Source organism: Tympanuchus pallidicinctus, unplaced genomic scaffold, assembly GCF_026119805.1.
Source record: "Tympanuchus pallidicinctus isolate F22 unplaced genomic scaffold, pur_lepc_1.0 scaffold7, whole genome shotgun sequence".
Lineage (NCBI taxonomy): Eukaryota > Metazoa > Chordata > Aves > Galliformes > Phasianidae > Tympanuchus > Tympanuchus pallidicinctus.
In genome coordinates this window covers 4099270-4113470 of record NW_026294791.1, presented here as the reverse complement: position 1 = coordinate 4113470, position 14201 = coordinate 4099270, and the positions used below count along the sequence as shown (strand labels likewise).

The 14201-nt window shown below is 43.6% G+C and overlaps 1 protein-coding gene across 3 annotated transcripts in view; it reads left to right on the top strand.

The window, feature by feature from the left end:
• PRKAA2 (protein kinase AMP-activated catalytic subunit alpha 2) overlaps positions 1 to 14201 on the top strand; it is a 17863-nt gene extending 3662 nt beyond the window's left edge. For all 3 annotated transcript variants that reach the window (XM_052666263.1, XM_052666260.1, XM_052666261.1), the window contains exons 2-9: positions 1833 to 1974; positions 4023 to 4116; positions 5524 to 5668; positions 6450 to 6537; positions 8643 to 8867; positions 10173 to 10674; positions 12279 to 12405; positions 12703 to 14201. In XM_052666263.1, the coding sequence (XP_052522223.1) occupies positions 4057 to 4116; positions 5524 to 5668; positions 6450 to 6537; positions 8643 to 8867; positions 10173 to 10674; positions 12279 to 12405; positions 12703 to 12941 (1386 nt within the window). In that variant the 5' untranslated portion in view covers positions 1833 to 1974; positions 4023 to 4056 and the 3' untranslated portion in view covers positions 12942 to 14201. The remainder of the gene's footprint in view (positions 1 to 1832; positions 1975 to 4022; positions 4117 to 5523; positions 5669 to 6449; positions 6538 to 8642; positions 8868 to 10172; positions 10675 to 12278; positions 12406 to 12702) is intronic.

The following is a 14201-nucleotide window of genomic DNA, read 5'->3' as shown; positions in this document are numbered from 1 at the left end:
CCAACTTGCCCCGCTTTCCCCTCCCCAAGGATCACCAGGGAAAATGCCTCCTGGGACTATTTTCAGTGCTCTCCTTGTACCACCCAGGAGGAATTATCTGCCTACTTCAGCCCTCTGCTAATCCCTAAATTGCATCCGAACGGCGAAGCTTAGTTTATTCTCATTTCATCTGGTAGTTTGAGTATTACGAAGGGATGAAATGGGCATGCAAAGTGGAGCTTTTATTTTCAAGAGCAGTAAAAAGTGTTTTATTTTTAGGATGCTCTTATTGAGGAAAGAATCTCTGGCAGGTCTTATCTCGTGGCTAATAATAGTGACCTCGCGTGCCCTGAGCAGTGCTGGCGTTGCCTCCTGCCTTCCCCGGCCGCCTGCTTTACATGCATTGCTTCTCATCAGCTCCTTAGAGGCTCTGAAATTACTCAGTCTAATAATCTAATAACAGAATTTGCTCATAATTGTTAACAGCTTCTGCTCTGTGTTATTAGTGATGGGGTAGCACTCGTAATTAGACAGCCTAAATGCATGCTGCGTGCAGGTTTTCTCTGCTGCCTTGGAAAGCCATCCCTATGTTACCTTCTTTAATATCCATTTGGAGATCCTGAGAGGGGGCAGCTTGTGGCCAGAGCACCCTTTTAGATGTAAGCACCTGTTCAGATGTAAACTATCTGTTTACAAGCAGTTTCTGCTGTTAACTTCATTATAAATTTTACTTCCTACACACAGAGCATTTTCTTCCACAGGCTGTTGATAGCAAATAAGTCAGATTCTGAATTCAGTTTGCATTAGCATTAAACTAGTGTGATTCCACCAGTGACAGTGGTGCTTCTCCTGGCTTGTGGTCACCGTTTGTCCCTACACACATCAGCACCTGAGTGCACCAAGAGCATGTCATAAAAACACACGTTGTGTTGTGTCTTTTCTTAAGGCAGAATTTGCAGGAGCTGTTACACTCCAGCATGGTGTTCCTGCAGCTTGTCATCAAAACGAGAAGCATGCTTGAGAAAGTATAAATAGAAATTCATTTTAGTAATGCAAATCCTGCAGTCCTATTCTGGGCAGGGAAAATCCCTGTATCATTTTTTTAAAGAGGTGCGATGGTCTCGTTTTAAGGCAGGGTTTATTGGGGATTCACTCAACCTGTGCATTACGGTGGAGGTTCTTCCCCACCATTTAAATGTATTTGTCTCTGATCAACATAACCTTTCTGAGCTATAAATCCTTGCAAATTACTTTGGGGTATGGCCACCTCCACTTATTCTGTCATATTTACTTAAGTATTTTTTTTCCAATAAGTCCCCTCTTTTCTTTTTTTTTCCTACACTGCAACAGGAAAATAATAAAGCAAAGAGAAACAAAGTTTTGGAACTAGGTGATCTTACAGATCCCTTCCAACCCAAACCATTCTATGATTCTACGATTTAATTATTCTTTTTCCCAAATTCCAACATTGAGTATGTCCATTGGGATTTCCCTTGTACAAATGACCCCAATCTGGTTTTGAAGTCATTTATACCTTGTGCACTCATTTCTGCATTTATAGTTGAGGCACTGTATGAAATGGTGCATCATTTTGCTTCCTGTAAACCTGCTGCATTCCTGGGTGTTTGAATCTACCTTTACTGCATAGAATAGGACTTAAGAAATGTAGAAACAGTATCTATAAGAAAGGTGAGGAAAATAAACTCCTGATATCCAGACAATACTTAAAACACCCCAATTTCTAATGTTTATTGCCTTCTTTTGATTATAAATCATCCATCTCAGTATCTTCAATCTCCTGTATGTATCTTGCTTCTCTGCATAATGACTTTGCAATGCCTTCTTTCCATTAGTTGGCGAACACCAGTTGACGGGGCACAAAGTAGCAGTAAAAATCCTAAACAGACAGAAAATACGCAGCCTGGATGTGGTTGGCAAGATCAAACGAGAAATTCAAAACCTAAAACTCTTCCGGCACCCTCATATTATCAAGCTGTAAGTACATGTTCTGCTCACGTTCAGCTGACTCCTCTATCTGCAAAGACTTCACACGTTGACTTGTTTTCAAGAGATGTCTTATAGTACAGTATAGTACAGGACGGTAGATGTGTGGTCAGGTTTGTGCATGTTGAAGCCAAAAATGCTGCTTTTTGAATGTCCTCCTGCTAGCTTGCATGGGAGCACAATCCACACATTGAGGAACTGTAGAAGGTGTTTTTCCTATTGGAGTTTGGGCCATTATAGCAACTATGAGACTTGTCCTTGTGCCAAGTTTTGCTCAGCTAAGCCTGCCCAAACATCCACTTTTCCATTCAGGAGTCATTATAAAGGTGCAGAGAGAGGATCTGTGCTTTCCTGCATTGGGATGTTATGAGGAGTCTCTATGATTCTCCTTTTTTGGGTCAGTATCTCACGACTTGAAATGATGGAGAATTGTGCCTGAGGAATAGCAGCTTGGGCAGGCTCTTAGAGTGAAGCCTTGGCCTGAAGTCAGTAGGATTTATGTTTTCATGGCCTGATTATCCAGAGCTTAAAGGAACATATATTTTTTTATTTATTATTCAGACGTAAGTTTTCAACATTGCCATTCTGATGAACCTGAATTTAAGTTGTAAATCAGCACCTGCACTCCTGCCTCTGGGGTTCCGTCTCAATCCCTGGTTTGTGCAGCCAGTCCACATTAATGAGGCACTCGATAATATCTTTGGCATTTCTATAAAAGAAAGCTGTTGAACGGTAACTGCAAGGATAAGTTGACATTTAGGTCAGCCTTAAAACTGGCATGAGATATAGCAAATACCTGGGACTTAGAGGCAAGGGAAAACAAATTCTCCCTAAGTTAAATAACTAATCATGCAGCAACTGTTGACTTTAGAGTAACTTCAGAGTTCCGTGGATTTATTGGAGAACAGATTGGTATTATTTCATGAAAAAGGCAGCAAGAGTCGTCGGCTGATCATCCAGCATCCTTCCAGGCTGCACACACATTCATCAAGCAGACCATTAAAGCCTGGAAATTAAATTCAGTTGATCAGTCTCCTACGATAAATACTTCAGCCCTGAAATACACCGATAAAGAGGTGAAGAGGAGTCTGTGGCACATGAGGCTCCTCTTTCAAACGCTTGTGGTGTCCCATCACTTTACATATATATACAAGAAATGGTCGTGCTGTTAACTTAGATGTCTGAGTGCAAAACACTTTAGAAAAGCTACGTTGATCCTATTGATCTTTACTGGGACTATCACCTGTTCACTTGATCACTTCTGAAAATGAGGTCTATTTATCAGCTGTGAAAAATAAATAAATAAAATAACAAAAGCAAACAGTGTGTCTGAAATAAATCACAGGGAGCCTCAGCTGGTGCTGCTATGCATTGCTACTGCTGCTTTGACCTCAGCTCATTGCCGTCAGGTTACGCCGGATGGGAAACTGAAGTGTGTTTGTAGCACTTGGGGATCATTTAGTGGAGGTGGAGGGTAAATTTGCACATCAAGGAGGATATTCTTTTACTTTCCCTCACATTTATCATTCTAGAATGTAGAGGAGCTTAATGTTTGAAGGATGATGTTAATCTTGTGGGGTGCTCATCTTTGTTTCTATGTCTTTCCAAGGTTAGCTCCGCCTAGTGTCTAGATTTCCTTTTTTATATCTTCAGTATGAAGAAAACCAAATATACTCTGTTCCCACTCCCATTTTAATAATTTTTTTACTTTTGGAGATGTTGTTGCACATCTTAGCCAAAATGGAAACTTGAATGTCAGGACAGTCTTAAACGCAATGGGGTTATCTGGCAGAGATTCCAGAGGATTATTTAAAAGCCTGAAGCAAAAGGGTGAATCTGTGAAAGAGATCCTTTCATAGACAAGTGAAAGATTATCCTGACATGCCCCTTGAAATAAGAGATGGCTTTTCAGAAATGGAAAATGATTATAAACACAAGATCCAAGCATGTGCTTATGTTAAGAATTGATTTGAAGCTAATAATCTGTTTCAAAGCCTTTCCCTTTTTTATTAAGATGTTTTTTCTTTGTGTTTTTGAAGGTACCAGGTCATCAGCACACCAACGGACTTCTTCATGGTCATGGAATATGTATCTGGTGGTGAATTATTTGATTACATCTGTAAGCATGGACGTGTAAGTGCCAGTACCAGTCAGCCCCAAACTCTTATATGGGAAGAGGATGGTGGTCAGAAGTAAAACGGCTGCTAAAGGGAAGATTTAGGCCCAAAATAGAAGTTGCTTTGCAGCAATCCCATCTGGAGATCTCATCTCATACTCACACATAACTTGTGTGCCATTTTTTTTGCAATGTTCCATGTTGTATTTCGATACGCAAACCGAAATATCCAAAGGTAATGTGTTGCTTAGTGAAGACATTTGGAAAACCACCATATCTTTTTAGTTTTTAGCTATAGGTTGCTTATCCAACCCCCTGGTTCAGCAGCAGATTTATGTGCATGCCGGGCATTGGAGCGGGGGAGCACTCAGTGTGGTCTCCATCCCAGTCCTTTTCCTCCTCCCGACTCCCCTTTGGCTCCTCATCAGGCTTTTTGAAGACTTTTTAAGGATGTGGCTTATCTGAGCAGCATTTTCAAATGCCAGTATTCCTACTGGGTATAAATCATCTGAGGAGTAGGCTGAGCACTTGAAACATGATATTATGGTTATAAAATGACTAGTGAACATTCTCGTGGATAGGAAGAAATCAGGGGGCTAAAAGGAACATCCAGAATCGTGCTTCAGGTGAAGGATCAGCCCAGTGTATATATCTTCTCTATACTACAAAAAGTCAGTAATTGTCTTAGAGTAGCTCACTGGTTGATGGAGCTAACTCCATTTACTTTCCTACATACAGTTTTTATTTCCAGCTCATCTTGCTCATTCGGATCTTTTCAGTGACCAATTTGCATCCCATCTGAACTCCCACGTTCAGAAACTATTTTTTCACACAGGGAAAAACAAAACAATCAGTGTCCTGATCATTTTATATGTAGTTTTTCTGTCTGTATGTATCATTGCTGTATTCCACTTTTGGCTTTTTTTTTTTGTTCCCCAAAGCAACCTTCTCCATTCGTCCACGAAGAACTGTTCCCCATGCTAACCTCTGTGGTGTTTTGACATGGTTAATGGGCATGGTGGTGATGGGTTGATGGTTGGACTAGATCATCTTTGAGGTCTTACCCAACCACAATAATTCTGGGATTCTGCTTACAGTGTGTAATAGAAGTGGGCCCACTGGGAAACCAGTGCCTGATAGGTGGCACTGGTAGGCTCTCCTTGACGGCTCAGCCAAATTTATTTTCTAATTTCAGCTCATTACCATTAGCTCTGGGCCATATCATTTGAAAACACTCACTTACAAGGGGGAAATCTATTCGACAGGGGGAAATCTACTTTCTTTGCTGCTCCTGATTCCAGCATGGTCACAAGCATGCTCTAATTTTATCTCCACAACATGGAACACTTTTGGCTCCTTGCTAAGGCAAACCTCCCCTGCCCGGCCCCACATGCCTTCAGAACTGTTTCCCCTTGCATCTGTAGGTTGAAGAGGCTGAGGCTCGACGCCTTTTCCAGCAGATTCTCTCCGCAGTGGATTACTGTCACCGACACATGGTTGTCCACAGGGACCTGAAACCAGAGAACGTGCTGCTGGACGCACACATGAATGCGAAGATAGCCGATTTTGGTATGTGACCCCAGCAGCATTCCAGAAATGCAGCCAGCTCCCAGCCGCTTGCTGGAGCGTGTCTGCGTAGCACGCCTTACAAAACCCAGAGTCTGTTTTCATAACCACTTGCAGTTTCTCTACCTGAAAAGCCCACAGTTATAAACACTGGCCTCTTAGCAAAAGCAGGGATTACTTATTGTAGGCTGCTTCTGTGCTCGCATTAATAATGGAGAAGGAAGGTCATTTGCAAATCTTCACTGTGTTTCAGTATAATCACCTAATATAAGGCTTTAGCTAATTTATGTTTAAGACAGACTCGGCGCAGTTAATTTCACAGTGAGTTGGCTGCACGTGTTTATTTTCATGTGTGTTCTCCTTAGTAGTATGGCCGTGTGCCTTTGGCCTCACTTCATTTTAGAAATGAACAGTAACAAGAGCCTGTAAGTGGCATTACAGATTGAAACCCGACGTAAAAGCTGAGTTGCCAACCCTGTTCTGTTCAGTGCTGTCTAGCAGTGATAAATCCTTTTGAAGATTTACACATTTCACAACCGTTCTGTTCTCTGAAGAGAATTATGTCTCTTTTCTTCTATGGTAAAGAAAGAAAGTTCTGAGGTTTGCAACTCAGAGAAGCAAAGTTAGTTTGGAGTCAATGCTACTTGTTTGGAAAGAAAATAAGAGCTCAAATAGCAAAGCAGCTCAAAGGTGTCTACTTAGATTACATCAGATTTCTCCCTCCTCTTGCACTATCTCTTCTCTCTGGCTGGATGTCAATACATAGGCAACACCTTGTTTTTAGGACTGTCCAACATGATGTCAGATGGTGAATTTCTACGCACCAGCTGTGGTTCCCCAAATTATGCAGCCCCTGAAGTCATCTCTGGAAGGTAGGACATGTCGCTTCCAATCATGTGAGTATGTAGTCTTTAAATTTCCCCTTGAGATTGGAACCTGCTCGTAGTAAAGCAGCTGAATGGTTCCAGCCAGTGTTTTGTGTTTGGGTGAGTCTACTGGGAATATCTGAAGGTCTTGCTTGTTGTATTTCTCAATGGCTGTAGCAGCAAAACATGTTTTGCTAAAGATGTTTACTTTGGAGGAATTATTAACAGCAGATGTTTACTGTGTACATTGCTAATTAAAGGGAATGAAAATTACTCTTTGGGTGCAGATAACGAGGTTTCAGAAAGATAGGCTTTTCCAGACCACCCCTTTCTCTCCTGCCCACCTATATAAAACACAGTGTGAATGAGGAAGACCACTCATCAAGCGAGCAATCAGTATTCTGTTTAATCACTTCCCCACACTGCTAGACTCTTGTATTGAAAATCCTTGTCTTCAGGTTCCTTAACTTTCAGGCTTATTTTCCTGACAGCGGGTTCAGTGGCGGTTGCTTTGTCTTGAACTGATGAATTGAACTGACAGAACTGTAGAGCAGTGGCATCTCTCAGGTGCATCCTGCCAGGCTGCAGCAGCTGCTTGGTATGGGGCATTCTGAACGCAGGCTCTAGGGCTGAATTCAGTCTTGCCCCATTGATACGGTCATGCCACCTCCCGTGTTTTACTGTTGAGACCCTAAATTACATTGATTTTCCTTACTCTCTCTGTAAAAGCATAATGGAGTTTACAAATACAGGTTTTTGAATTTACGGTCTTCTGTATGGTCCTTTGAACCGCCCATCTCCTTAGCATCCACTCCATCCTTTTGAACCATTCTTTGCATGAGTGCTAGTTTTCATAATCCAGTATGTCTTTGCCTATAAAAATCCAACGTTTTGTTTAATGTTGTGATGATGACTGTTTTATGCCTGTTTACACAGGCGCATGTGTTGGCAGAGTATCTTAGGAACTAGACCAGCATCCAAAAGCCTGTTGTGACTACAGTTCTACATATGAAAGCAAGCAAATCCTCATCGTCTAGAAGGGCACAAAACCAGAAACTCTACAGTGATTCAAATATTATTCCCATGTTTTTTTTTAATAAAGGCCAAAATCACTTTTTTTTTTCTCAGTACATATAGGAGACAGAAAGGAACAACCTGCCATCTCCACCAGGGGTAAATGTGCTGCTGGAGGTGGATATAGCTGAGCTTCTCCCAGAGCAGATCCAGTATGTGAGACCTTGTGTTTCGGCATCATTAAAGTGTACATCATTTGGGCTTAAAAGTCCAAGCACAGTTCAAACAATGTGGCTATCAGCCAAAAAATAGGCATCATTCTATCTGTTGAAATCAGGCATAGACCGGTGGGACTTGGAGCTGATTGCATTAGCAGAATGCCCTGACTTTGCTGCTGTCACTGTTCTCAGTGGGGAAAGTCTCAAACATGAGAGCAGAAATGGTATTTTGTTACTTGGGTAGCATTCAAAGAATGACAGTGTACATGGTTTTTGTATACCAGGTGTGCATGTAGCAGAACTTTTCAAGAGGAGCAAGTGCAGGATGATTAGATTTCACAAACAGACCTCTATTGGTTTTTACAGTCCAAGAGTGTCTCCCAGACACTCTGAGAAATCAGCAGTTTCAGCAAAAAGCAGTGAACCAACAAATCAAGCAGGCAAGCAGCAGCAAAACCCATATATTTGGGGTATCCCGACTTGGTGATGCCAGGAAGCACATTAACAGCTTGTCGGAAGCTGGAGCTCTTGCATACCAGCACACAAACTTCAACTGAAAGTAAACACTCAAGAGATATAGTATCTGCTGCTGTTTAATCTGCGTCTGAATGAATAGAAACTGCTGGCTGAGTCCCCCAGCCTCGGGGGCAAGGAAGCAAGCAGCCTGGCAGAGCTCCTGGAAATGTAGGTTTGGGCTTTTTGGTGGGTCTGGTGGAGGTGCTCATTTTCCTGTTCCATGCATCACGAAGGAGCATAAACAAAAAGCAGCTCTGCGTCATTCTCCATCACACTCGGGTGGGTTTTTGGCTTAGGAAGGCTAAAGATGCAGAAGGGAACGAGAAGGGTTCTGACCCATTTCTCCTCCCTCACATCACACAGGCTGTATGCTGGCCCAGAGGTGGACATCTGGAGCTGCGGTGTCATCCTCTATGCCCTCCTCTGTGGCACTTTGCCCTTCGATGATGAGCATGTGCCTACCCTCTTCAAGAAGATCCGTGGAGGTGTGTTTTACATCCCTGAGTACCTCAACCGCTCCGTTGCCACTCTGCTCATGCACATGCTGCAGGTCGACCCTCTCAAGCGCGCAACCATCAAGGACATCAGGTCAGCCCACAGAGTGGTTTGTAGGAGCTGTCAGTTAATCCAGCTGGGTTTGGTCCTAAGGGATTTAAGGAGCCCTCCTGCACCCTTCTGTGCTGGCGAGTGCTGCCAGCTGGTGGTGGGTGATGATGAACCTGGACTTGGTGACTTCATTTCTCAGTGGCTTCACCAATACAAGTGAAAATAGGCAATAGTTGCTTCCTGCAACTTATATACAGATAATGCTATCTTAATGCATTATAAAATAGCCTCAAAAATCTGTTAATAGTGCTTAACAAAACCAGCTCTCTCACACAGTAATCCTAGGAACTCAATATTCACCTGCCATTTTTCAGTACTTTATTTCAAGTACATCTCCCTTTGGATACCAGTTCAGAATAAAAGTGTAGTTGTTGCACTTACTATCTATCCAATAAAAAAGGAAGAGGAACACAAGAATTACTAGCTAAAATGTCAGACACAGTTCAGCAAATGTCTTTAAATGATGCATTTCTTGTGCAGTCAATGACTGTACTGCCCATGAAGGGGAACAATTGGGCACTTAAGCAGATATTTGTTCCTTCAGATATCATGAAGTGTTCATGACTGGTAACACAGCTTTGAAAGTTTCACAAACTGAGTAATTCTAAAAATATTGATTTTGTGAAAGTGGAACCCCATATGCATTTTGTGGAATTTATAGTAGTCGTTACTATAACGTGCTTTAGTAGGGGGTTGGACTGGATGATCTCCAGAGGTCACTTCCAACCCCTATGGTTCTGTGATTACATGTAACTGCTGTGCTAAGCATATGCATAAACATCACAAGTACTTACAGGACATCATGGGCTGTTAATACTTTTGCAATTGATGGCCTGAGTTTAACCATTCAAATAGAATCTGAATTATAAATGCCTTCTAAACTTCACGAGTCCTGAAGAGTAGATTTAATTATATATTAGAGCAACAGCATGCATGGCAAGATTACCAACTGATAGGTGGCACCTATAGCTGAAGCTTGCTCTGGCATTTACCCACTTAATTACCATTGACTTCACTGTAAACCAGTGGGAGTGGTGGGCCTGGGTAGCTTTAAAATATAAGAAGGACATGAAGATATTAGAGAGTATCCAAAAGAGGGCTGCAGAGATAGTGAAAGGTCTGGAGGGCAAGGTGTATGAGGAGTGGCTGAGGTCTCATAGTTTGTTCAGCCTGGAGCAGAGAAGGCTGAGGGGAAGCCTTGTGCTGGCTACAGCTCCTCAAAGGATATTCTATGATTCCTCTATGAAGTGCTGTGTCTGATGGTGGCCCCTCTCTGCCTTCCCCCAGGGAACACGAGTGGTTTAAGGAGGAGCTGCCCAGCTACCTCTTCCCAGAGGACCCTTCCTACGATGCCACCGTCATCGATGACGACGCGGTTCGGGAGGTCTGTGAGAAGTTTGAGTGCACCGAGTCAGAAGTGATGAACAGTCTGTACAGCGGTGACCCCCAGGACCAACTCGCGGTCGCCTACCATCTTGTCATCGACAACCGGAGGATCATGAACCAAGCCAGCGAGTTCTACCTAGCCTCCAGCCCCCCAACTGGCTCCTTCATGGACGACAGCATGCACATCCCTCCTGGTGTGAAGCCGCACCCCGAGCGGATGCCACCCTTGATAGCAGACAGCCCCAAGGCACGCTGCCCTTTGGATGCACTCAACACCACCAAGCCTAAACCTCTGACTGTCAAAAAGGCCAAGTGGCACCTGGGGATCCGCAGCCAGAGCAAGCCCTATGACATTATGGCCGAGGTGTACCGAGCTATGAAGCAGTTGGATTTTGAGTGGAAGGTAGGAAATGTGCTTTGGGGAGGTTTTCAGTTGTTTGTTTTCTTTGATTATGACTTGAGTTGATTGGGGAGGTCAGTCTATATATGGTTACAGCCTCAGCTGTTTCCAAACAAATGCCCACAAGATGTTCTGTATCTGTGCCATTTATTTGTGGTGTGAATAAGCGTTTTTTGTTGGTTTTTTTTTTTCCTGAATGCCCTAAGCCTCTGTCTGGAAAGATAATTCTGTCTTGTTTAGCTGCAGGGATAAGAAGAGCTGGTCACATTTCTAATTTTAGTGGCTAATTCCCTGCGAGGTCATCTCGAGTGCTCCCAAGAAAAGCATCTCCTGTTATTTCTGCTTGGGTCATAGTAGTTGCATGTCCTGAAATGGCACAATACATGTCTCCTTGTTCCTACTTACGTGGTGGTATCACACTGATGGGTAGCTAAGCTCTGCTGTGCTGCTCTCTCGATCTCCCTCTTCAAAAGAACTAGGGAAAAAATTCAATGAGAAAACTCATGGATTGAGATGAGGATAGGAAGATCACTCACCAATTACCGTCACAGGTAAAACATTCTCAGCTCTTCTCTAAAACTCAGTGCAGTTATACGAGCTCTCCTGGCCTTTCACAACAGCCTTGTGCAAGCATCAGCACCAAGAAAAGGAGAATTTCTGCTCAGATATTCATCACCGGAGTCAATATCCTCCTCACTCCATGTCCAGAGGGTTTTTGCTGTGTGAATGACCTCAGCCCTTGAGAAATGCTCAAATTTTGTGCCTGTGCATCTTTAAAGTCTCACATATCCTCCTTATTTTGATAACATTGTTATGTATTTAAAGATTAGTAGCACCCAGAACCTGATTTCATGGCACCATCGAGGAGATGGACTGCCTCCAAATGCATGTGCCTACAAGAGCCAGACATTTCTTGGCTGAATGGTTTTATGGAGAGCTAACAAACCTAACGTATTTCTGGTACATCTCCACAGACTGATTCAACCAAGTGCCTTTATGTAGGCAGTGGAGCTTATTTTATAAGAGGAGGTTTCACAGCAATCTTTCCCATCCTAAGAATAACTTCAGGCGTGACTCTTAGCTCTTCCATCTGTGCCACCACTTGATAAATATAGCACAGAGAAAGGATCTCATTGCGAATGAGATGCAGCAGATTGTGGGGTGGGAAGTGGTGAGAGAAAATGCGTAGCACAGCTCAAGACTGATTGATGAACACTGTTTAATTCTGCTGATGGGAGAGGCTATGATTCCCTACCATCCATCCCGCCTGGCTTTCCAAAGCATGGTCCTGGTATATGGGTCTGGGAGTGGATTCTGGCTCATTAGGCCTTTGTTGCTGTTGAGGGAACAGTAATATTGGTTTGGTGCCTGGAGAAGAGTCTGCAACAGCTTCATCTGCCATCAGGGCTGGTGGATCAGAGCCCCAAGAATTGTTTTCCAAACACAACTGTAAGAGGAAATAGGAGAAGAAGCCATTTGCTTAATTTTTGAAGAAGTGCTCTTTCTAAAACCTGTGTCTTGCTAGTCTTTAAAAAAATAATAGAAGGAAATGAATGTTGCTCTTCTTGCCTTGAATGGTATTCCCTAAAGCTGGTTGCCCATTGCAGGTGGTGAACTCCTACCATCTCAGAGTGCGTCGGAAGAACCCGGTGACGGGCAATTATGTGAAAATGAGTCTGCAGCTGTACCAGGTGGACAACCGCAGCTACCTCCTGGACTTCAAAAGCATTGATGGTAAGCAGGAATTGATGCACTGTGAGATGTAGAACACATTAAACAGCAAGCTCGGAAGTTTTGAGGAAAAATAATAGTTCTTTCAGTTCCTGAATGCTTTTGTAGGATGTGATGCTGTTTCAGGTCAGTTATGATCATAAAATATTCCAAGTTGGAAGGAGGCCACAAGGATCGCTGAGCCCAACTCCTAAATCCCTTCTGATCCATTCGTCTCCACTACTGTTACTAGTTCTTTAGTAAAGGGATACCACACTAATGCTGTTACAATTATTTCTTGCTTTTCCTATTGCCTTAAAGACGAGGTGATGGAGCAGAGGTCCGGCTCATCCACCCCGCAGCGCTCGTGCTCAGCAGCTGGCTTGCACCGGCCAAGACTGAGCATTGATGCTGCAGCAGCCACTGAGTGCCAGTCACTGATGGGGTCCCTGAGCGGCTCCTTCGTGGGCAGCATCTCCTCAGTGCCCCCACGCCTGGGCAGCCACACCATGGACTTCTTTGAGATGTGTGCCAGCTTGATCATGGCTCTGGCTCGCTGAGCCAGGCGCCGGACTCCCAGCACATGGCATTGCACTGTGAGGACCAGCTCCAACGTGGCCGTTGTGTTGTTCTTCTGCTTCCTTCCTTCTCCTCACCACTCCACAGCCTGCAGCGCAGAACCAGTTCCTCTGTTAGAAGATCCCAAGTGCACTCAAAGGACACAGCCCCTCAAACGAGGCATTGAGGAAATCAGGAATGACTTTGTTTCACTCATTAGACCAGAGTGAAATATATATGAGCTTTTTTATCCTGAACCCAATGGGATACGTGGGCAGGGCTGTAAAGTAGCAAACATATCATTGACTTTTGGTAGAGAACTCCCTCCTGGTTGATCCTGAATTCACAGAGCCTTGGGCAAGCATTTCTTTCCCCAGCACACATTGATTCAGGTTGTACCCCCCATACAGCCCCAAGCAGGGGGAGGACAGGGCTTCCTGGAACCTCTGGCAATGCTTTCACCCTAAAACAAGCAGCTGCTGCAAGGACCATCCCACCCTCTGTTCTTTTTCCCCTACTAAAGAAGGGTGAGGAGTGGCATGTGCAAAGCTCCCATTGCAGACATGGGTAGGATGGGGCAGGATGCTGCTGAGTCCCCCAGATCCGGCTTTGCATCATGGCTTCGGTGCACTTAGCTCTCACATTTCCCATAGGAAGATTTTGCCTATGTCGCCACCCCAAAATCTCTGCCAAAACTGCCTGCCTTCACCTGCCAAGGATCCTGCTGTCCTGATGCAGAACAGGTTGGGACCTTGCTGTGACATGAAGAAGGCGGAGATATCGCAAGCATTTCACTGTTTCTTTGCTACTGGCTGTCCGAAGGACAGGGTTTTATATTTTAAAACAAACTGTGAGGATTTTTCAGGTTAAAATTCTTGTTATTCGAGGGTAAACTCTAGTGCATGTGTGACAATTCCTTTGTTTAAAAGAATGATTACTTCTCATTGCATAGGCTTAATCTAATGGACAGCATTGGCATCTGCTTGGCTTTGCTACGGTATTTAATTCCATTTGATTGCAAAGGAACTTAGTCTAATCAGTCAAGGAACAAACGCTTTATGAACACTTTGCCAAAAAGTCCTGGGAGGGTTATTTTCTTCCTTTTTTGGTTTTGCTTTAAGAAACAAAACAAAGGAGAACGTTAGCAACGTTGCTGGTCCCAGGTATGCAGTCGTTCAACTTTAAAAACAACCCTGAACCCATCGTTTTGATAGTTTTTATGTCCCTAGAAGTTTTTTGCTAAGGATTGTTTTTTTTGTACA